Raw genomic sequence first — 24210 nt, 5'->3', positions numbered from 1 at the left:
GTGGCTTTTAATTTTCTTGGAATTTCCATTTAAAGGACGCATACATAAGTACATTTGGCCCACCTTTTAACTAGTAAGCAGAGCAGTATATGCACACCAGCACCCAAAAGAAACTCTCAGTACCCATCACATTTTTACATTTCAACATCAGTCACACAGAAAGAAAAATCTTTAAGCAGACTGCACGAAAATGAACAAGCTTAATAGGGTTTTCTGTAGACATGCAGGGCAATTAAAACCAATAGTCTTCTGGCTGGTACATTAAGTTAATTGGCAGTAAATATCGTGTGCTTGTTTGCCTTCAGTGGTAATATTTTTTGTCTATTCATCCCTTAACAATTGTGAATTACCATTAACATACAATTTCCATAGAAAAAAGGTTTATTTGTGCATATAAAGAACCTACATTACATCTTAAATACTAATTCTATACAGTGGGTTAGCTGTTATATCAATATCTTGTGCTTATTGTGTCTCATCCTATTCTGGCAGGTGGGAGTAGCAAAAAAAAAAAACCCAAAAAAAACTCATCTCTATATTTACACACTTTCTCTGGACTCCCACACCAGCCTGCATTCTAGAAATACATGGTTATTCAGTGCGTTGCCTAACAATCTATTGTCATAGCAATTTATATATATATATATATATATCTTATATAGAAGTGTATATGCATAAAGGAAAAGGGGATATGGGGGAGGAATGATTTGGTGCTGGTTGCTGTAAACCTCTGTGGCCTGGCAGGCCACTGATGGAGCAGCTGTTCGGCCTGCGGCTGCCGGCAAGGGAGAGCCTGTTCTGCCACGGGTCTGGTGCAGCTTAACCGGCACCAATTGTCGATTACAACTGGTAACTAAAAGGGATGTGCAAGTCTGCTCTAGTGACTGGGCCCCTTTATAAAGCAGCAATACTAGCACAAAGAAATATTTTTGGATCATTTGCTTAACTAGAACTAATTTTGATTAAGGTGCCCCTGGCACTGATTTATAGTTAATTTCTGCAGAGATTTTAGTGTATTAAAAGGTTTTGTGTTTTTGAAAGTGCTTCTGCCTTGGCCACTGCACAGAACGATGAGCCTAGGTAATGTGGACCTTGGATTTGGTGAAGGAGACATCTTAAATATGGGGAATGTGGCCACAATCCAATAGTCTGTAAACATAAGACTCACATTAGAGTAGATAAAAAAAAAGGAGAGACAGCGTTAAGACCAAAAGAATGGGTGGCAGAGCAAAGGGACTGCATGTCTGTATTTTGAAGACTCTAGTAATGCTGCTTTAAACTTGGCCATGGTATCGTGGCACAAAAACGGCTACCCGGTGGTCACTGGGCATTTATAAAGTTCTTCTTACAGACACCCTTTAACCTGAGTGCCTCTGAGCACTGGTGAGGCGGAAGTGCTCACCACCTGCCTGCTAGTGCTGCCAAGGTTTCATCAGGGGAGGAGGCACAGTACAGAAGGGTGCAATACATGTGAAATTACAAATTGCACAGGTACTGACTTCTAACACTGAAACCACTGTTTCTGAGTGCGTCTAGTGTCATATTGTGGTGTAAGACACCATCCAACAGTATTTCAGCCTAGCCAACTTTAAGTGCCCCTTCGAGGGACTCAGAAAACACAGCGAGCTCTTCCCATTTTAAGCTGACGCCATCGGGATTTAGTGCTTACCCCACTGGCTCCCTACCCACGGCTTAATGGGTAAAGCAGTTTATGGCAGACGGGGAAATCTGTGCCTCCTGCACATCACACTTTGCAGGCGTTCATCCTTTAGTGCTAATTACCGGCAGGCTAGATTTATGCAGTGAAATTTAAAAGGCGATTAAAATAGTGTGGCTTTTTTTAAACACATGATTCACTATAGAAGCTATTAAAATGTCGTGTGAGCACAGAAACAGAAAAACATTCTTATTGCATGGTTAGTACAGGCACTTCTTGTGTGTTCGGTTGGAACTTGAGTTTTCGCAAACCATTTCAACATAATTTAAAATAAGTAGTGTTATTTTAAGTCCCACATACCAGTTGCTATACAATAAAATGATACATTTTTCTGTACTAAAACACAGGATATAATGATAAGCATTCAGGTGATGCATAGGGCTGTATTTTTCTCATGGTAAAGTTTTTGGAGTAATCATAGAAAATAAAACCCCATTAACAGTATGATAGACATCCTGGGAAGTACAAACTGAAAGAAAACATTGTCCATAATTTGTAAATGAAAGCATCTTTTGGGAAACATTTTTAAAAAGGAGGCATTTGAAAGGGACAAGATATTTTCCTAAAATTACATTAAACACTTTAGGAATTGAAAGCTGCTAGGAAGGAGCAGCAGGTAGTTGAGTATTCCAAGCAGCAAAAATATTACAAAATCCCAGAAATATTAAAATAAAACAAAAAAAAAAAAATCCAACCCTCTATTTAACAAAAGATTAAAAGCCCTTGCCAAGTTCCAGGAAACATCCATGAAACCTGCAAGAAAAGCTATGGAAAATATTAATAAATTATGGTTCCATGACAAACCTACAGCCCCTGGGAAGATTATTAGAAAAATGAGATGTAATAGCCTTGGTATAAAGATTTAGACATAAAACAAAACAATGTAGAAGAATAAAGAAAATAGAAAAATACACTAAATGTATACGACAGTTTCATCTACTACCAAAATAAATAACATGAATTTTTATCAAATGACAGTGTTAGTTGAGTCTGAAGGACTTGATAAAGGAATGCTGTCTGACTAGCTACTGGTTGGTAGCAATATTTCAATGTCTTTGCTATTTGCTACTGCCGAGCTGTTAGTACAACAGCTGCTCGAGATGTCCAGTGTGGTAGCTGAGGAGGATGAATGGATTGGTGCTTTGGTTAGGGAGATGGGTGAAGCTGGAGACTGAGTCAGCCCAGGCTTCTTAGGAGGAATTGGTGGAGGGTTTCCTCTCTCTGCTCTGGGTATAGTTGGCGATTTAATCCCAGGAGACAATGGGCTCATTGGGCTGGATACTTTGCTTGCATTTGGTGAGTGGCTTGAATCATTCTTCTGGGTGGGACTGGCCAAGTTTCTGTAGTCTGTACCAAATGGTGAACTATTGGGACTGGCTGCCTTCACTGATCCTTGTTGACTGGTAAATCTGGACAACACCTGAGTGACAGTATTGCGAGCCAGCTGCTTGGCAGCAGAATTGTCGGCCATAGTTGGAGATAAATCTCTTGATGGTGGACTTTGAAGACCACTTGACTGTTGGTCTTGTTCTGCCTGGGACTGGAATTTGTGGCGAGCAGCATGAAAACGCTGGTTGATGCCAACTTGGTATGACGACTGGTACCCAGGGCTATTGGCAGATGCTCCAATTAAACGTCTTGTCAGCACTGGTGAGGAACATGGAGAAGAGGTTAAAGATGAGCCAGCCGTGCTGCTTGGGGACAGTGATATATTGCTTGAAGGAAGCAGTGGTGACATGTGGATAGGAGATTCCATCCTAATAGGAGAACCTCCATTTTCAGCTAAAGTGTCGTGAGTTAAAACAAGTTTCTCTCTCTGGTTTTCTCCAACATTAATATGTACAGACTCTTCATTTTGTTCAACTCCTGTACTACAATAACCATTTACTTTTGTGTGTGGGTGGATAGGTATGTGTGGGTTGGTTAATGTCACATGCGACACCTTGCCTGTGCTATCTATAACTCTTTTCTCTTTCTGGGAATTCTCTGTCTGACAATATACAGACACCATCAGGGGCTTATCGGTTCCAAAACTTGAGGAAATCAGGGCTAAGTTTTGCTTTGGTTGTGGAATGTTGCCACTGGTTTTACTGGAAGCTTTCAGTCCTTCCATCGTGTGCTTCAGACCTTCGAGTTCTTCTTTTAGGGTTTTTGTTCGATTTTCTTCTCTGTTCAGTTTTGCCCTCAGCTGTTCTCTCTCAATGTCAAACTCAGACAGCTGCTTTTCCACCTGGGCCTCCATCTGCAGGCCTCGCTTCTTTTCAGCAGCCAGCTCTTCCTCCAGCTTGCTGCCTTTGCTCCTTTCTTTCTCCAGCTTCAGGCTCAGGTCTTCTGCCCGCTGGGTCTCCTCCGCCACCTTGCTGGTAGCTTTCTTGCATTCCTTCATAAGCATGGAGGAAAGTTGCTTGTGACGAGATTTCTCCTCCTCTAGCTGGCTGGAAAGCCTCTTCTGCTCCTTCTCTACCTTTTTCACTTGAGACTTCTCAAATTCCAACTGAAAATAGTTGTGTTTAAAAGTTAATGTAAGAACATGTTTGATGCAAATTACAACAAGGCAACTATGAAAGAACTTTTCCTTTATAAAGCTTAGTCTCCCCAATGATCAAATTCAGTTTGTAAATGTAAAACATTCAAGCTGCCTCTGGTGATCTGGCTGCTCTAACTTCCAGTTCTTTGATTAAAATAATTTTTAGAACACTCTTGACATTATACACATGAATTTAGAACAGAAAAGTTAGGAATTTACAAGGCAGCCACACACATGAAAAATACAGATGTCATCATTGCAGAACGACTGTCACCATACTTTAATGCTTATTGAATTTTAGAGGCTTCTGTTGTCAGATACATACTGCCACAAAGCAAGTGTGCTTAACTGTAAACAGGGTTTTCTGTAGACATCATCTGACATGGACCCAGTTCTCAGTAAAGATTTTCCGAGCGTGTGAGGTAGTTCCCATGAACGTACACTGCCTTGTGAGTCTTTTCCAGAGCGAAAGCTTTAGTAAGGTAGTGGACTCTCTAGGCAGCTGGGAGGGATTAAGTATGGGTAATTCATCCTGCTGTCTATGGAGAACCATGTCTACAGTCAAACAAACTTGCTTTCTCCATTGCCAAGCAGGCATGAATTAACCTTAATATGTGGGGAGTCCCAAGCTAAGGGCTACATTGCAAAGCAACTACTAAACAGACAAACTAGACCCCACCCATGGAGAGTGGATTACTGGGTGAACAGGCTGCATAGAAATGCTTAAATAAAGTTACTTTCTCTTCAGGACATGCTATTCAGACAACAGTAGGACGTGAAGGATTGAACAGATGACCAAACAGCAGTTTTACAAAAGTCTTCAACAGAAGAGGCCCTGAGATGAGCCAAGGAAGTCACCATGGCTCTCACTTGATAAGCCTTGACAATCTATAATCTTTATTTATTTAATGAGTTTTATATACCGTCATTCGGTAAAGCCATCACAATGGTTACAAAAGCTCAAAATGCAGGATTTTTAACAATTGAGCAAAAAGGGATAACAGGAAGTATATTAACCAAAGAAGAGATATTCAATTGCAAAGATATTAACTGGCATTTGCACTACAGGTTGCACTAAGGGGTGCACAAAGGGGAGGGCCCCTTTGTTGCGCCCCTTCGGCGTGTGATGCACAGTGCCCGGTGGCAGGGCGCCTTTCAACAGTCAGAGCTGCCCCTGGTGACGTCGGGGGGGGGGGGGGGGGGGGGGGGAGGGGGCGGCGAGGCTTCAGATTGGGTCTCTCCCTCACTTTGCAGTTCTGTTTTTTTTCCTTTTTCAGTTTCAGGTGATATTTCTTTCTTCTCTTCTGTTCCCATGGTGATGGAGAAGTGCCGCAGGGCGCCCAAAGGTGGTGGGTGGGCTGCCAGTTTGAGGACACCGGTGGCAGGGCGCCTTTCAATGGTCAGAGCTGCCCCTGGTGACGTCGGGGGGGGGGGGGGGGCTTCCGATTGGGTCTCTCCCTCACATTGCAGTTCTGTCTTTTTTTTTCCTTTTTCAGTTTCAGGTGATACATTTTAAACTAGTCAGCACATAATAGTGTGCTATATGGTACCCTAGCCAAGTGGATAGAGTTCATTTGGCTATGGCCCTTTCCATTTTATTGGGATCAAATGACATGAACAATTGAGAAGCTGGACAGTGAAGTTAAATCCTCTTTAGGCAGTACACCAGGGCTCTTTCACAGTCCAAGGAGGGAAGTGCCCATTCTCCTTTGTGCTTATGTGGTCTTGGAAAGAATGTAGGTAGTACGATATCTGCATTTCACATTGATCAAGTTATCACTTTCAAAAGGAACTTGGGGTCAGTTTGTAGAACCACCCTATTATGAAAAATATGCTGAATATGAAACCACTTACTCTTCTTACCAAAGTGATGGCCATGAGAAAATACTTTTCAGGTGGGAAACTTCAAGACCATTGACAATTAAGCTAGGGCTACATTGAGATTCCATGGAACTGGAGGTTTACTGACCGGATATTTTGCGTGCCACAGCCCTTTCATGAACTTCAATACCAAAGGGTGGAGAGACACCTGCTGGTAACAAGCTGCAATGACACTGAGATGAACCTTGACTAAAGAGGTGCTATGGCCTGGGGATGAAGCAGAATAGATTCAGATCTATGTCCCTTAGGCTATAGGAGAAGGGATTGAGTTGGTTGGCTCTACACCAAGTCAAAAACCTCTTTCATTTGAAAAAATAGGATCTTCTGGTTGAAGGCTTCCTGGCAAGAAATCAGAATACCATAGCACAAAGGCAGAGAAAAAAAGCCCATCTCACAAATAATCAAATGAAAGTAAAACGTGAGTTGGCATACAGTTTAACATCCAGGTAGTAGTAAAGCAAACACTCCATTTGGAACCTTTTATTGGAATGGTACGTTGATGGAATACATTTGGTGTTTTAATTGAACTATGTGAATGAAGTTCCTTCATCATTAGTACTATCTGGATGTTAAGCTGAATGCCATTTCACTTTTGTGCTTTCATTCACGAAATCAGAACCACCTCCATCTCTTTAGGCAAGAGACAACTAAGCATTGAACATCCATGCTGTGAGGGCTAGCAATGGCAGAGCCTACCTTCCTCCAATATGACCCCTTGTTAATTGTAACTTTAGAAATCAATTTCTCATCTTTTGGTTTATCCCCATTGATCTGTAAACCAATGTGATATGCTTATGAATGTCGGTATAAAAAAGTTCTAAATAATTATAAAATAAATAAAATGACAATTCTTCTGTAGTTAAAATCTCACTTTAAAGGGCTGTTTAGCATTACACAAATGCAGAAGAGCGGGAATTGTTTAGGTACCTGCTGAGTTAGTCTCTCCCGCTCCTTCTCCAGCATGTAGGTGACATCGTCCCCTTCAGCAGTGTCTTGGGCATGTCTTTGTCTTTCTTCCTCTAGATCCAGGATTACCTGCCGCAGGTAAAACACAGTTTATGAAAGCGGTTCTGCCTTTAACGCGGCCACAGGATTCAAATGAACTTCAAGCTGTGAATCCTGAAACCCCAAAATTGCATGATTAACGCAAGCATTTTAAAGCAGGGGTGAGCAAACTGGGGAGGCGGGCCCCCCAGGGGGGCATGAACAATCCTGAAGGGGGGCCCACCGGCAGCCCCATCAAGGAATATAAAAATGGCTACACTGTGAAGTTTCAGTGCCATGGAGGCACGGCAAGCTCAGGAAGGAGGAAACTGCCAGAACATAGTCACATCATAAGCATGTCATGGCTCAGACACGTCTCTTTTGGTGAGCCAGGGAGAGGAGCTCGCGTGCTGTGGCAGGCTCAGGGGCGAGCCGCTAACAATGTGGCAGAACTGGACCTGAAACCAGCCACTGCCCATTGCCACCTTCAAGCCTGCTCCCTACCCAGAGAGACAGCACAACTGCTACACATCAGGAAAAAAAAGGAAGTGGAAGGGAAGAATAAAGGCAAAAAAAAAAGTGTAAAATAAGTTAAATAAGCAAATCAAAACATGAAGAAATAAAAAAGATGATCAAACTAATACAAAACTGGAAAAACAAATTGGAAAAACTAGTGAAAACTAAAAAAAAAAAAAAAAAAATAACAACCCACCAAAGGAATTTTGGCTGTCACAAACATTTTTTGAAAATCTTTCTAGCCCTTAGCATTGTGATGTGAGTGTCAGTGTGTGTTGTGTCTATGCCTCTCTCTGGAGGGTCTGTATTTTTCTGTCTAGTTGTGGGATGTATGCTTCTGCCCGTCTGGTTGGGGGTATCTTTTGTCTCTCGGTGTCTGTCTGGGTATGGGATCTCCATATCTGTCTGCTTTGCTCTTGCTTGGTCTGAGCATGGGGTGTCTGCCTCTTTGCTTACTCCTTTCAGCAACTTGAAGAGATACAAAATGAGGGCTTTTAGCCACTGCTGGCAATGTGGCTGCCTGGTGAATACCCTCTCTCTCTCTCTCTCTCTATATATATATGTATGTATGTGGGTAGATATACAGTATATTGTAACCCATCTTGGGGGCCCCGACCAATCACAAGAATGGAAGAGGGCCTGCAGCTCAAGATGTTTGCTCACCCCTGTTTTAAAGGATGGTGGTACCATCTAAGTTTGGTTTACAAAACATATAGAAGGCAAGGCTCTCTTCTGCCTGAGACAGCAGAGCACAGTCGCTTCTAGTCCTGACTGACACACGGAGAACGGAAGGAGCAGCGCCATGTGAAAGCTGTTCCAAACCGAGGAGATATGCTTGAATTTTTCAAGATGGCTGCCCGACTGTGGCAGTCTCCTGCTGACCAGTACCCAAGCTTCCCTCTAGCTGTCAGGTACTGAGGTTGGGCGGGGGAATACATGGGAACCCCCTGTTCCGTGTACCTTTCGGTGCCTGCTTTCTGCGGCGGCCAGCTGCGACAGCATTCTTTCCTGCATGTTTTTGCACTGCTTCATCACTTCTTTCAGTATGAAGAGAGGGTTGCTGCAGACGGGTTGCTTCGCCCCATGATTTTTTTCCTTCAGAGTCTCATAATCTCTCTGTAGTGCTAGCAAAGGGTCACTGATGTTGTATTTCCCATAACGCTCTTCAATGAACCTGTCTTTGTGCTGGGCCTGACAAAAAAATAAAAAGAAAAAATGCATATAATCAACTTTGTAAAACTTTTTTTTTTAAAGGTTGCCACAGAAACTCAATGGGGAAATTCCCATTCCCACTGGTAAGTGTTGGTCAAAATAGAATTAACCGAATTTTTTATGATTCTCTCGCTTTGATCTCAACTATAGTACTTGTGCTGGCTACATCAAAGGTCAATAAAACACGTTCCCTTCTCTTTTTGTTTTCTTTCATTTTCCCCATCAAGTTTTCCTTTAGAAGATGTTTTGTACTGCAATGCACAAGGCTAAATGAGTGAAACACAAGCACTCTCCTGAAGGGAAGGATGGCTCATCTCATTGTTTCAGATCAGGATGGAAATGTGACCCTCTGGGGTTACACTTCAAAGGACAATATTCCCTGGAGTAGAAGGAAATGGTTCTTTCTAAACAGACCGCAGTTTTTACTTGAAAAGCTAAGTGCTGAAAGGTATAATTCTCATACTTTAAATTGCCAGGTAAGAAATGAATTAGTTAAGCTAAGCAGTATTCTCCTCAGCCAACGACAAAGAGATGGTCAGGCGAGGAAATGATGAATAAAATGATGAATAAAACGGAAAATGTCATAATGCCTCTGTATCGCTCCATGGTGAGACCGCACCTAGAATACTGTGTACAATTCTGGTCGCCGCATCTCAAAAAAGATATAATTGCGATGGAGAAGGTACAGAGAAGGGCTACCAAAATGATAAGGGGAATGGAACAACTCCCCTATGAGGAAAGACTAAAGAGATTAGGACTTTTCAGCTTGGAGAAGAGACGACTGAGGGGGGATATGATAGAGGTGTTTAAAATCATGAGAGGTCTAGAACGGGTAGATGTGAATCGGTTATTTACTCTTTCAGATAGTAGAAGGACTAGGGGACACTCCATGAAGTTAGCATGGGGCACATTTAAAACTAATCGGAGAAAGTTCTTTTTTACTCAACGCACAATTAAACTCTGGAATTTGTTGCCAGAGAATGTGGTTCGTGCAGGTAGTATAGCTGTGTTTAAAAAAGGATTGGATAAGTTCTTGGAGGAGAAGTCCATTACCTGCTATTAGGTTCACTTAGAGAATAGCCACTGCCATTAGCAATGGTTACATGGAATAGACTTAGTTTTTGGGTACTTGCCAGGTTCTTATGGCCTGGATTGGCCACTGTTGGAAACAGGATGCTGGGCTTGATGGACCCTTGGTCTGACCCAGTATGGCATTTTCTTATGTTTCTTATGTTCTTAATTGAATTTGGTGGTGTTTTCCAGTCGCAGCCAACAGCAACATGAACACGTGATAGCAAAACGAAGCCCCCAATTTGAGAGGCCGCATTGGTGGATTCAATATTAAATCTAAAAATGTCCACTACAGTGGGAACCAAAAGCTATGCGCCCATTGCAAGACACTGCTCTCTGACTTCAAGGTTATTGTGCAAACTCTTTACCTCAGGGTGGGAATTGCTACAATAAGGAAATTTTGACTATGACTTTATTACCCTTTTTCATGGTACTTCATACGTCAGAAGAGTAAACTAAAAAAAAAAAAAAATATGACTTTTGCGCCTATTTACATTGGCGTCAAATACCAAGAATCCCGACTGCCGCTTTCTGTGGTTTGATTTTAAACTGCTGAAGCTTTACTAGATAATGGGTTTCGCTGCTCCTTGATCTTTCCGTTTTAGAGGGAAACCACGTGGGTGTGTAAGAATTATACAAGAGAAACTAAACTGCTGGAGCTGAGCCAGAAGGCAAGAAAGGGAGCTGTTTGTAGCCCTGTGAGCCTCCGAGAGCAGAGGCTGAGAAACCAGGGACAGTGGCCCTAAAGCTAGGGGCTATTTTTAGCATAACAATGGGGGGGGGGGGGGGGCAGGAAGAGATGCAGTTTCGGCAGGATTAGTGTGGAAGTGCCAGCTCCCTGTAGCCACAAGCTTAGTGCTTTTTATTCTCTGCCTGGTTTATTTCTTTAACCTTGTGACCACTTTCTCTATAACCCAACTGCAAGCTGCTGGCACCATTCAGATCCTCCTCCTGCATGTCGGTGAATAAAAGAATGCGCGCTATGGTGACCCTGCCCAAATAATTATTAGCAAACCTCATCATAACTGACATGTTTAAGATATGTGTTTAATGCACAATAATCTATATGCAGCGTCCGTAGAGACCTTTGTTTTTAGGTTTATGTTATTTTTCCCTGAGAATGTACCAGTGTTATAACAAACAAAAATGGGATAAAAATCACTGGGGGGAAAAAAAAAGCCATCTTTTCCCCACTGATAAAATAAAAACTGAAAATGAAGATTCCTAAGCAACATAAATTTTCAGAGGAAGCTTTGTACTGAGAAGAAGCAGCCTCCCGGTAATCATTCTATTTTTTAAAAATCCCCAATATTAAAATGATTATAAATAAAACAGATTTGGGCTGGCCCGAAGTTTGTGCCAGGGCTGTGCAGTCTTGTGCAAAATCTGGCTTCTGGTCCTTGGGCCTGCAGGGTGAGGGCAGCGTTCACAGGCCTGCTAGGTGCACTCCCCAAGTTTGACCACATCCCGTGGCCAGTCTCAGGGTGTACATGTACAGGGTTTGTTTATTTATAGCCCGCCCAGCATCCCTGTGAGTTCCCTGGCCAAGGACTGTCACTGTAGGAGCTCAAAGATGGGGAAGATCCCCCCAGTAGTTGTAAGCGAATGCTCACGGTGCCATAGCCCAGTACAAGCTGCTTTCAAATGAACCGGAAGCTCAAAGAAGCAAGATGAAAGTGCCGGGTCAAGAAAAAATGCGCAGATGTGCTAGCCCCACCTATAGGTTTACCTAATCTTATATAAAATGCAAGTGATGTTGATACTGTGCAGATATTAAATAAGGTTCAGAGAAGCAATGATACCATGATGTTGCCTACATGACTATTGTAAACCTGCAAGTCAGCATAAAGCAGCAATCAAATGATATTTTGCAATGATTTCTTGACTGTAACATGGGTAAAAGTTAGCTAAAATAACCTAGTGGTGATTCCTGATTACATCACAGTATCATTACTGTTTATTTTTGAAAATGCAAAATATTTGTATGCTACATATTTTTAGAACACTGAAATCTTCAACTTTTTTTGTGCAGAGTAAAATCAAAGAAAAAGCATACAATGAAATACTTTAATAGTTTTATTTCCCTTTGTGCAGCAAAACCAAGATTTATTACTGTCCTATTAAAAAAAAAAAACAAAAAAACCCAGCTCAAACACGCCCTACCCTTTTGCCTCATATAATTAGGTCATGTAACTACACCTACAGACCTGCCTGTCCAGATTTTCTTAACGTAACTCCACGTGTGTTCCTATAACCTGTTCACTGAGACTTGGAAAGTAGGCATGAAACCTGCGAGCTTCAAATATTTGAACTCATGTTAAAATTTAAAAACACCACAGGGAAAACTCAGAGAGTTGAAAAGAGATTTGCAGCTTATGGTTCATATTAATAATCAAGAGCGTCCACATTCCAGGACACGTGGCGCACTCGGCGCTGAACAGGACTGTCGGAAGAAAGAACACTCGCTCGCACTCTCCCCTAGCTAAATCAGCACGATGCTTGGCGCAGGAATACCCGGCGACAGCCATTACTTCTGCGAGAGCTCAGCCCTGTTTCTTTTCTTGCCTCTCCACAAGCGAGAACACTTTTATAGTTAGAAAACAGAGAAAATATTTTTTTTTTTTTAAGGGGATTCTGTTTTTACCTTTATTTTGTATTTTTTTTTTTAAACACGTATGCCCAAGCCTCCGTCTCTTTAGTGAAAGAGTTGTATTTTCTGTATCATTCTTTCCAGGCATGATGTCAGAGCAGATTAGCTAAACTAAGTGTTTTAAGGCTTAACAAGTACAATTGCCCTGGAAGCAACTTAAAAATGTATATATGGGACGAGATACTTGGGCTTGTATAGATTAATTGAATTAACTTTGCTGTAATTAATGGATACTGTCCTTCAAAATCAGTGGGGTGGACAATTTTATTTTTAAGACTGAAGTAGTTTTGGAAATATGGAAGTTTGTTTTTATGTAATTGTTGTTTCTCTAGGGAATTTTGAGAATACATAAGAACATGATTTATAATATTTGTTACCTGCTTTCTCAGTTTGTCATTTTCTGCAAAGGTCTATTCATTTCTGGCTAGACAAAGGGAGGTCAAAATTCAAAGTCATATACATGGATAACTCACAAGTTATCGGTCTAAACGCAAGTTTCTGAATATTGAGCTACTTATCCAGCTAAAATCTAGCCAGATAAGAAAAGAGGCATTCTGGGAGCATTTCGGGGAGGAGTTAAGTTATCTGAATAACTTGGCCAATTTTAACTATAACTGGCTAACTTAGTATCTGAATCACTAAGGGGAGAAAAGCCTTAGTAAATCCGGCTCTTAGCTGGATAACTTAGACCTGCTTCAGAGATTCTGCCCACTTAACCGGATGTGTTCAAATATCATCAGGTTTAAGGTGCTCCTGTGGTTAACAAAACACCCTTAACTGTGGCCTCCTGGCCCAATTCCCATCCCCCACCCCCATTAATCTTTTAAAATAGTTGTGGCCGATCCCCCACCAAAGGGAAATGAGCAATATTTTTTCTTCTGCCCCCCCTCTCTCACCCCAGAGGAGCACTAGTTGATTTCTCCTCCAAAACCTTCACTGGCCAGGGCCTGGTGCCCTTTCCTCCCTGTAAGCCCTTCTATTTTCCTATAATATTTATTGATCTTTGTTAATCATTCCATATACTCTTGCTTTCTGTGTTTTATCTTATACATGACTGGCACGATATAAAACTAAAATGCGTGATAATCAATTAATTTGCATTTGTTATTTCCAGCTCTGTTATAGTTTAATCTGGGTTTAGTTGCTGTATGCTTTTTTCTTCATGGAGAGGAGGAGGAGGAGGAGACTGGAAACAGCGAAAGCAAAGAGCTTCTTTCTCTAAGCTGCTCAGTTCAAAGTGTGAAGGCAGACTGGGAGTGATCAGCTGGAAGGTTGTTTTGTTACATGAATAGGGCGTAGGAAGGAAAAAGCTGAGCCTTGGAAGTGGGAGGGTAGCGATGTATAAAGTGGATCATATTAGTTGGATGAATCGCAGGAAACAGCTGACCAAGGCCAATTTTTATAACTAGTTTCAGAATTATTAGAAAAAGAGACTGGTAACTTATGGGTAATTATATATATATATATATATATATATATATATATATATATATATATATATATATATATATATATATATATATATATATATATATATATATATGTTTTTATATATATATATATATATATATATATATATATATATTGGGGGTGTTTTGGTATATTAAATAGTAAGCACACACAAAATACAATACGTTGCCTTATTCTTTGATTTATATATATATATATATATATATATATATATATATATATATATATATATATATATATATATATATATATATATAAATCAAAGAATAAGGCAACGTATTGTATTTTGTGTGTGCTTACTATTTAATATACCAAAAAACCCCCAAAACCAAAATATTTGGGGAGAAAAAGCACTATCGCTTCTAGTTTTAATCAATCTCAAAAACTACGTAATTCAGTTAAAATGATTGTACCTGAATTGAGGGTAAATAATAGTTGGGTCTAAGACTGTATGTTTAAGGATACTGTTATTAAGGCTGAAATTAAATATAACGAACATTTTTTATTAGATGTTGGTATGTTCTATAAAAGCAAGTAAAATTGATATTATGTTACATTTTCAATAAAGTACAATCATTTTAACTGAATTACGTAGTTTTTGAGATTGATTAAAACTAGAAACGATAGTGCTTTTTCTCCCCAAATATTTTGGTTTTGGGGGTTTTTTTGGTATATATATATATTTATATTGAGAGAGGTATACACACTGTTGATCATAGTAATTATTATTATTATTATTTTTTTTTTTTTAACAAATATGCAGTTTAATAACTGTTTCCAAAAATTACCTTTTCAAAATCTGAATACTGCCTTGTAATATGAAGCTCTACCTAGAAATTCAGGTCTGCAAATGTTATCTTTTAAAAATAGAAGGCCAGAGCTCGGTGATAAATCTTTCACAGAAAACCTATTGTGACAGCAAGTTATAGTTTACAATCAAATTGTTTTGATGATGATGAATAATTAGCGCACCATAATTCTGACAATTACAAGGATGATAGTATGACAGTATCTGGTGTTAAGATAATATAGGGCAGAATGCAATGACCCTATCCTTGACCATGGCCATAAGCTGAATGATTGTGATTACCCCTTCCAGTCATTACAAGGAATTTTTAGAGAATGCGTGCTGAAGCTTCTATACGGACAGCTAGGATATATCTAAGAGGAAAGACTAAAGAGGTTAGGACTTTTCGGCTTGGAGAAGAGACGGCTGAGGGGGGATATGATAGAGGTGTTTAAAATCATGAGAGGTCTAGAATGGGTAGATATGAATCGGTTATTTACTCTTTCGGATAGTAGAAAGACTGGGGGGCACTCCATGAAGTTAGCAAGTATTTTTTTTTTTTTGAAATTTCTTTATTAGTTTTATCTTTACAACCCGAAAAAAAAATTAGCAAGTATTTTATTTTTTTTTTTTTATTTAATTTCTTTTCCTATACCGATGCTCAAGACTAGGTCTTATCGTACCGGTTTACAATGTAACTGAGGGGAAACCAATTAACATCAAGGTAGAAAGTAAAGTTACATTAAACAGGGAGCATAAAACCTGGGCAATGGAAGACAGTGCAGAGTTTAAACTAAGAAACAATTAGAGAGAGATAAATATATAAATCAACAAAAACTGTAAGATACAAAACATAGGTTTGTCCTAGGCAGTTATTAGCCTGGTATGTCCAGAGGGAGAAGGAAAGGGTGAGGTTGGGTGGGGGGAAGGGATGGGGGAGTGAGAGTCAGTGATGGTTGAGGAGATCCTTCAGCGGTAGGCTTCTGCGAAAAGCCAGGTTTTCAATTTCTTTCTGAAAGTTGAATGGCATTGTTCTTGGCGTAAGTCTTGTGGAAGTAGCACATTTAAAACTAATCGGAGAAAGTTCTTTTTCACTCAATGCACAATTAAATTCTGGAAGTTGTTGCCAGAGGATGTGGTTAGTGCAGTTAGTGTAGCTGGGTTCAAAAAAGGTTTGGATAAGTTCTTGGAGGAGAAGTCCAATTTGAAAGGACGAAGAAGGATGGTTGAGTTTTGACTAAGAGAGATCTCCTCACATAACAAAATGTGACTGGCAGCAAAACATCCATGCCCCTAATGATGGGATGAGGATGGCCAGGCTTTGACAAAACCAGAACTCACTGCTGTGTGCCAAACTGCTCTGATCTTATTGGCATTCTTTACAATGTTTATTTATGACTAAATGTATAATAAAAGTTATGTATCTGGAAATTTTTCATCAGCAGTTACTGTTGCATGATGACTATGAGCCCTACCCCTGCCAAAGGCTGAGAGAGCTGCCTCTGCAGCAATTCCAACCCCAGCTGAACCAAGGAGCGGAATACCCAGGGGTCCTGCCACATAGCAGTGCAGGCGGCTTAGGGGAGAAGAGACAGAAGCAAAGAGAGAAAGAAGCTCTGTGTGGGAGATCAACAGGAAAACCCACAGAAGCATGACTGCATACCAAATGGGTTGCAAAGTGCTCTAGAATGTCAAATGTCACGTAACAGAACACAAATGAGGTCTTTATGGTAGAAGGAACAGTAAATAGGAAGCAGAGTTCTATGGGAGCCTGGGAGAGTTCACAGAGTTTGTGTGTGTGTGTGTGTGTGTGTGTGTGTGAGAGAGAGACTGTGTTTTTCCAGCTGTGTGCACAAACTACCCGTACACAAAGGGATGCAAAAACCAGAAAGCAACAGTGAAAGATGAGAACTTGGGGCCTAATTTCTATTTTATGGGAAGAAAGGGTCAGTAAATCAGGTCCCTGGTGATTCTAGCCCTTTGGTCTTTTCATAGACGTGAGTGCTGCTGAAGGAGACAGTCAAATGCTTACCTACATTCATTAAAAGGAATTACTCTACTCCAGCCACAAAGACCGCATAGTTTGCAATGGTTAACATTCTTTCCAACTGGGCAACTTTTATTTTTAGATGAATAAAAGCGGGGAAGGAGACACAGAGGAAGATTGTAAAGGGGAGGATGAGCACAACGCTAGGTTTTTCTGCTGGTGATGCAGCTTGCGCTGACAGACACAAACTTATCTAGGCATCCTCTGTATTTGCACATCCTCTTGCTCATGTTTGATTGAGAACAAAAAAAAAGGCAGCTAGTATCGGTGGCAATTTCTGGATGTGTCTCGCTTCAGACACACGCGTTGCTTCTGTAGGCATGCCCGCCGCATAGCAGCTGGTTGGCTTGGTTCAGGCCGAATGAGCGCTATGGACTGCATTGAGCCTGCTGTTTGTTTGTTTTTTTTTGGTTTACAGAGATTTTTCCTGCTCTTGTGGTCTGATCGGCATTGTTTGGAACCACGGAAGGGATTGTATTAAAGCGGAGAGATAAGCAGCCTGGTCTGAGGGCAAGAAATGGTTTCCCTTGGGACATTCTGTCTCCATCGTGCTTAAATATTTCCCACAGACACTGATGCTGGTTTCCTTTCTGTCACGGTGATAAGAGGACAGACCTCCCACTTCCTTTTATATAACTGAAGCAGATGCCATGGTGGCTGCAGGAAGGGGAAGAGCAGAGAATCTGCTGCGGCATTCAGGTTTCTCTTTGTGCTGGCTCTGCTCTCTGTAGTAGTTCCCCTTTCAGAATTTGGGGAACTGGGGATTATTTTAGCAACTTTTCACTCCGTGCCTTCGACAGCCTTATGGCCTTAAGGTACAGGCTAATGCCATGCTGCTTCTGAAGGGAGCTTCTAATTATCTGTCGCTCTTAAACACTGATGAGTGTAACTTTAGACTAAGTGATATCTGAATTCATAGGATTATTTTGCAAAATATAATTGACTGCAGTGTCTTGACAGAATCAGGCCCACAGCTAAACTATGTATAGCAGAAACGAGTCCAGGTTAGATGAAAAAGCAGCCTCTTTTCTTGTGCCTGTTTGGAAGCTGAGCTTTATTAGAAAGCCGCAAGAACTTGGGACTGCCAAGCACAGGGCTGCCCTATCCTACAGATTTTCTCATATTAATTGCAATAATTGTTTACAGGAGCAAACGTTAAGCATATAGGGCACAACCTTTTTGCTTGACTTTTGTTTCTTTTCTGGCCACGGCAGTAAGTGGTAAAGTAAAAAAAAAAAAATGCACTTAGCCAGCATGAATCACTGGAAACCGTGAGGCATGAAATCAACAAAGCACTGATAAAGAGAGTTTGTTTCAAAACTTTGTTTTGTTTGTTTTCATTCATATGGTTTCAGCTGAAGGAACTCTTGGCTTTTTATCTGCTGGTCTGATGGCCGCCGGGAGCCAGGAGCAGAAGGGGCTCTGTGCAATCCGTTCTGCTGCAGGGGCCTCGCAGCGTGGGAAAGCTTTGCTGGATGAAAACTTACTTTGATTTCTACCTTCAGCAAATGAAAGACATCAGTTGAAAGTTCAGTCCCCACTTGAAAGGAGAAAATCACTTTTAAATTAAGTGATTGCCTTTGAAATTTTGGACCTTTGTTCTGGATACTTCACAGACAGCTCTGCAGGGAGTCAGAAGACAGCCAGGGGTTAAAGCAAAGAGCTGTACATCTGGAGATCACAGTTCCACTCCTCCATCTACCTGGATCATGTCACTCAACCTCCCCTTGCTCACAAGTAGATTGTAAGTGTTTTGGGGAAAGGACACAGTACCCACCTCCATAATTTATAATTATAGGTTTGCCCAATGGCACTGTTATAGTGCTTTGCATTGCCACTCAGGAGCCTCCTGGTTACATAATACATTTTACAAGTTCAAAGTCCACTAGAAAACTCAATTCAAACAATGGAGGTTTCCCAGAATACTAAAACAGACTCTTGCTGCTGGGTGCATGGTGGAGGTGACACACTTGGGCTCAAAGGGAAGGGTCCAGCAGTGGCAAGAGCTGTTGGCAGAGGAGTGCCACCAAGGGTTTCAGTTTAGGAGACTTCTCTCAGCCAGCAAGGGAATCATCACCCTGGTATGATGTCTTCATTTAAATATTTAATTTGTGGTGGTGGTGATGATGATGATGGAAGAGGAGTCGAGGGAACAACATCACAGGCACTAACCAGAAGCTGTACACAAAAGGGAGATTTGTGACCTAACCATAAATTTAACTATTGTTAACTATGACATTCTTATGAAGATTAGGACAAAACTGATTTCAGCTAGCCTTACTTATAGAAAAAGTTTTGCTTCCATTAACAAGATTCACATTAGATTACTTTTATTCAAAGCGTTTTCTATAAGAAATCAAGTACATAGCAAGTTTGCTTACCATAAACAGTGTTTTCTATAGATAGCAAGATGAATTAGCCATGATGTCATCTGGCGGCACCGGATGGATCTCTCTCCCCATGCACTGCCTCCATTTTATGCAGATCTCTCTCATGCATATTCATTGTGGATATCCTGAAAACCTGGCCCGATTGTGTCTCTTGAGGACTGGAGTTAGCCACCCCTGCTGTAGGCTTTCCTCTTTGATGGTTTTCTTGTGGATACTAGTTCAGAGCTTCCCAAACCAATCCTGGGGACCTCACAGCCAGTGGGGTTTTCAGGATTTATTTATTTAAACAATTTATATTCCTCTGATCCACAAATCTCCATGATATGCAGATTTCTCTCATGCATCTTCAGTGTAGCTATACTGAAACCCCACCTGACTGTGGGAGCCCCAGGCCAGGTTTGGGAAGCCCTTCATGACTACGCTTCTGCTCTTTAATCAGCAGATTGTTGATTTGATGCCACTGGTTTACATGGTGAGTGTTTTCCAGTGATTTTGTAAAATTTGAGTTGGAGCTCGATTACAAATGAGAGGCTCTAGAAAGCAAATGGGATCTGGTGTTTCAAGTCGTAGTCCTTGGTGCAGTAATTTCTTTGGTAATTGGTAGAGGCAGAGGAATCGTATCCCTCTCTGCTCCAGTTAACAGACTGGTTTGGTTTGTGTGGGAAGATGTGTGGCATGTGTCGTCAATGCTTCTGAAGGCAAAGATGTTGAGGAACGAAATTCCAAAGCTCAGTGCATGGAAGACTTTTGCGTCGACAGTGCAGATAGCGCCAAAGAAAAACATATATATTGAGAGAGAGGTTCACGTCTATGCTGGTGCTCAGACCAAAAAAGACTAAGGGTGCTCACGAGGCAACGCCTGAGCAAGAATTCCTGTACATGCCCAGTAGAGCAAAAGCTTTACCAGCTTGGAGAAAAAAGGTCCATTCGGTGCCGCCGGATGATGTCACCCACATGTTATGGCTAATTCAGTCCTACACATTGATGGAAAATAGCCTTTTTAGATACCTCCTTGAATTGTATTACATATAATTACTGGGATCTCTCTAAACGACTGTAGGCTTTCGGTATAGAAAGCCATTGATTTATCACTTTACATGGTTCCATCAATTTTATTACCCTCACGAGTATTGCAGTGACATTTTAACAGAAGGGCCATATACTACCAGCGATGCAGGACTGCTGTTCACTGTGTAATAAATTTATACAACTAATACATTTATAGGACTGTTAACAAATTGAGAGTGGAGAAGTGATAAAATGAGTGTGTCAGATCACAAGCAGAAGTTATATAAAATAAAAGCAGCACCTCAGCCATATAATAATCAATCTATAATGCAGTTTACGCCTTCTTAATTCCTAATGAAAACATTACTTTGAAAACATGATCTTAGCTAGTTTTGGCTGCAGTTGATAATTCCATTAAAAATTGTTTCAATCCAGTTTAGTAGTGGTGGAAAGTTGTGCCCATTTAAGGGGAGTTCAAGTACACTTGGTGGTCTATTACTGTTTCTGACAGTGTACATTTGCCCTGCCTGGGAGAGGCTACCTTGTACACTGCTTTGCAACAGAAATCTGTCTACTGCTTATCACTATGACCATCATCACAGCTGGTTAGAACAAGCATATATTTTATATATACAGCATGTATAGAAATAATAAGCATGTGCAGAGAAATGTTTCGGTTGGATTCATTTTATTTGTTTTTGGGTCATTATTTTACATTTTTTTTGTTCTGTGCGATTTTTTTCCTTCGTTTTTGAAAATAGTGCGCATTATTCACAAATAGTGCGTAGTATTTTCCAAAATAAATGAACCCAAAAATGTTGGCGATTTTCAGGGGCATTTTGCATTTATTTTGGGGTAAAAATGAACCAAAATGAAACCCGCTGATTTGTTTGTATTACCATTCGTTTTGAAACGAATGCGTATCCCTAATCTATAACACAGTAACATAGTAAATGACCAGGAGAAGGCAAAGCCCTATATGGGAATGGAAAGTGAACATTCTTCTCGTGTTGCGGGGCCTGGGATCTCTTCAGAAGAGGGCAGAGGACCAGCGAGGAAGCTTTCAATGTTGCTGCCTGTGCAGCAGTTAAGGGCGGATATCGTCCCTAGCGTGCCATCAAGCAGATTCCTATCACGAGCTCAAAATTCACAAGAAAACTAAAACTTCAAACAAGAAGATTTCTTGTGCGACAAGAGGGTTTCCACTGCTTTTATCTCATTTTGTAATAATTAAGAACTTAAAAAGCCTGCACCAGTTATGTAAAATCCCAAACTAAAGATTTTAGAAAAATGTACTCTTTGTTTTAATTGGGCCACTGTTGTGACCGACTCACCCAGTCCCCAAAATATCAAACCTCTCGTTTGTCTGCTGGCCCACATCTCCGGTGACTGAGACCCACCAGCCCATGGAGCCCTTAGGTATGATCAGATTACTGCAGCCTGAGGTACAGGAGCAGTGGTCCATCCCAGTCACTTCTAGGCATCTGTCTGGGGAACTTATTATAACAGTACGTACTCTGCCCTAATATAATTTTACAGGCACACACATTCAGCATTCAGGCTGTTGCTAGGACCAAAGCGTTTATTATTGTATGCTGCAAAGATTCAAGATCAGATCTCTTCTTTACCCAAAAACAAAGCCCCAACACCTAAAATGCTCTCAGCACTGTAAACCATTTCTTCTGATCTGACTCCAAGAATAAAACAGAACTATCACTGCACTAAACTTGTTGTGCATCTGCACTATTAAATGGGTTTTTAAAGCAATTTTAAATAAATCAAACCTCTAAAGTTCCATCTTAGGAAGCAGGATTTTTTTCCAGGAACTGATAGTAAGCGAGTGCTTCCAAACATGAGGCCTACATGGAGAGAATTTTTTTTTTTTTTAGTTTTGGAGTAGATGTACCTTTAAAGCTTCTATGACCAAGTCTCTTGCTTCTAGTTCACCTTCAAGGATGCTGAATAGAGTCAGAAGTTCTGATTTACTGAGGTTTTCCAGATTCATCCTGAATGCCTGGAAAAAAAATGTAAAAAAGGAATACTTAAATCCAAACTGCAGACCGTAGGTTCAGATAGGCGGGTGGAAACACACACACAAAGATCATGGGGAGTGCACCTTTGCATCTGTAAGAAGTTCCAGGGAGAAGTCAATGAAATCATCAGGGATCATCAGGCGTTACAATGAGCCCAACCTTCAAAGCGATCTGCAGTGCAGCATTTACTAGCATTTTATAAAGTGGGCAGCGAGAGTTGCCCAGTTTACAAAATACTGCGTAGTTCTGCTCCAAAAGTATGCTCACCTATTTCCAATGCAAAGAAAATGCTTTCTTGCTCTACCTATTTTATAAACATGTGCATATATTCTAGGTGCGTGAAAAAATGTAAAATATACACGTAATGACCTCAATGTATACTCAGAGGCAAATAATTTAAAAGCATGTGCATATATGGGTTTGTAAATACGTATTTTTCGATGTATAAACTGCCATTTTGACGAAAAGGTTGGTAGATAAGTTGCACCTTTGCATAAGTCACACCTGTTTGTACAGCGAGATTAACAGCACAGGCTGAACGTACATAAATCACACCGATGTATAAGTTGCAGTCACTGAAATCGCTGAAAAAACTGTGACTTATACACCAGAAAATAAGGTAGTTGGAATCACCAGTTTGCAGATACCTCTGCCGGTTCACCCAAACCCTTTAACACTTCAACGTGAACCCCCACTAGTTCATACAGACCTCCCACTGCAGCCAACAAGTCCAAGTTCACTTGCGCCAGTCAATTAGCAGGAATAAATGTGACTAATAAGTTGGGTAATATATACATGTATCTCTCTCATAAAATAGCAACTACCATGCCTACTTCCGAGCCATACCCTGGAAAGCCTCTAGTCTGCCCCTTTTTTTCTGCTGGTAAAATGGAAACTCTGCGTGTTCTCTCGACCTTTATATAACAGCATCTCCACGAGTGCATGCTGCATTTACGTGTGGAACCCCTTTGGAAATTTACTCCAATATCTGTAATTTTAATGAATTTACCAAATGTTATCACCTCTCATTTAGGTATTATATATAAATGAGGCACTATGTTATTCTAACCTGTAGCACAGATGGCAGGCTTCCTGTCAAAACTGCTCAGGTCCCACAGAAAGTGCAATTACAAGCTGGTCTCGCTCAAGGCCATTAACAGATACAGATGATGCCATAGGAATTCAGAAATATTTAAGACTGCAGAGTTGTTTTGAGTCTGGGAACTCCAAAAGCAAGAGGGAAATCTCTTACAGACCATATACATATCTTATTAGGTAATGATAACTTGCAATCTACTTCCTCCATCCAGACAACTGTAAGACACTTTTGCAGGAGATTTGAGTTTGTCTTCTGTCCCATAGGGTCAGCATAGCTCTGGCACACTGTGGAGGTGATGCACTTCAACCCGGGAAGGAATAGAAAAGGCTGTTTCTACATGGACGGTTAGTCTCTGAGGAGAGAAAGCCCAGATAGCTGCTAGTGATACTCAATTCTTCACCCCCATAGTGGCTTCTTCCTTACATCTATTACATGGAAGCAGCAGAGCAAGGGGAAGGTCAGGAGTGGGGTCAAGTCGGGGACGGAACCAGAGCCGGATTTTGAGCAGGATGAGGGTGTTGTAAATTGGGAGTGAGGGAGGGGGGGGGGGGGGTGCCCTGAGCGCCACCAGCATCATCCGTCCTGTTACAACCAAAGAGAGTCCCGGCGAGCCTGCGGCAGATCTTCCACTCCCTGGACCTCTCTTAACTATAAGAAGATTCTCCGATAGTCTAGTGGTGGCTTGGAGCACCCTTTAGTGGTCAATGCTGCTATTTTACCCTAGCAGGCATTGAATTGCCAGGGGCATCGGAGGAGGAAAGCAGATAGAGGGATTGGGAATGTTTGGATCCACAATATCATATATATGAGCCCAACCT

General features: G+C 41.0%; 1 protein-coding gene across 1 annotated transcript in view; it reads right to left on the bottom strand.

The window, feature by feature from the left end:
- Positions 1 to 241: 241 nt before the first annotated feature.
- The window catches only part of CTTNBP2NL (CTTNBP2 N-terminal like), a 50199-nt gene continuing 26230 nt past the window's right edge, over positions 242 to 24210 (bottom strand). Inside the window, exons 2-5 of the mRNA XM_029572963.1 lie at positions 22167 to 22274; positions 8586 to 8816; positions 7053 to 7160; positions 242 to 4211 (exon numbers count right to left, since the gene is read on the bottom strand). Of these exons, the coding sequence (XP_029428823.1) occupies positions 2739 to 4211; positions 7053 to 7160; positions 8586 to 8816; positions 22167 to 22265 (1911 nt within the window). The 5' untranslated portion in view covers positions 22266 to 22274 and the 3' untranslated portion in view covers positions 242 to 2738. The remainder of the gene's footprint in view (positions 4212 to 7052; positions 7161 to 8585; positions 8817 to 22166; positions 22275 to 24210) is intronic.

Source organism: Rhinatrema bivittatum, chromosome 12 (genome assembly GCF_901001135.1).
Source record: "Rhinatrema bivittatum chromosome 12, aRhiBiv1.1, whole genome shotgun sequence".
Lineage (NCBI taxonomy): Eukaryota > Metazoa > Chordata > Amphibia > Gymnophiona > Rhinatrematidae > Rhinatrema > Rhinatrema bivittatum.
Note: the sequence above shows the minus strand (reverse complement) of the source record. Positions and strands in the feature narration are given on the sequence as shown.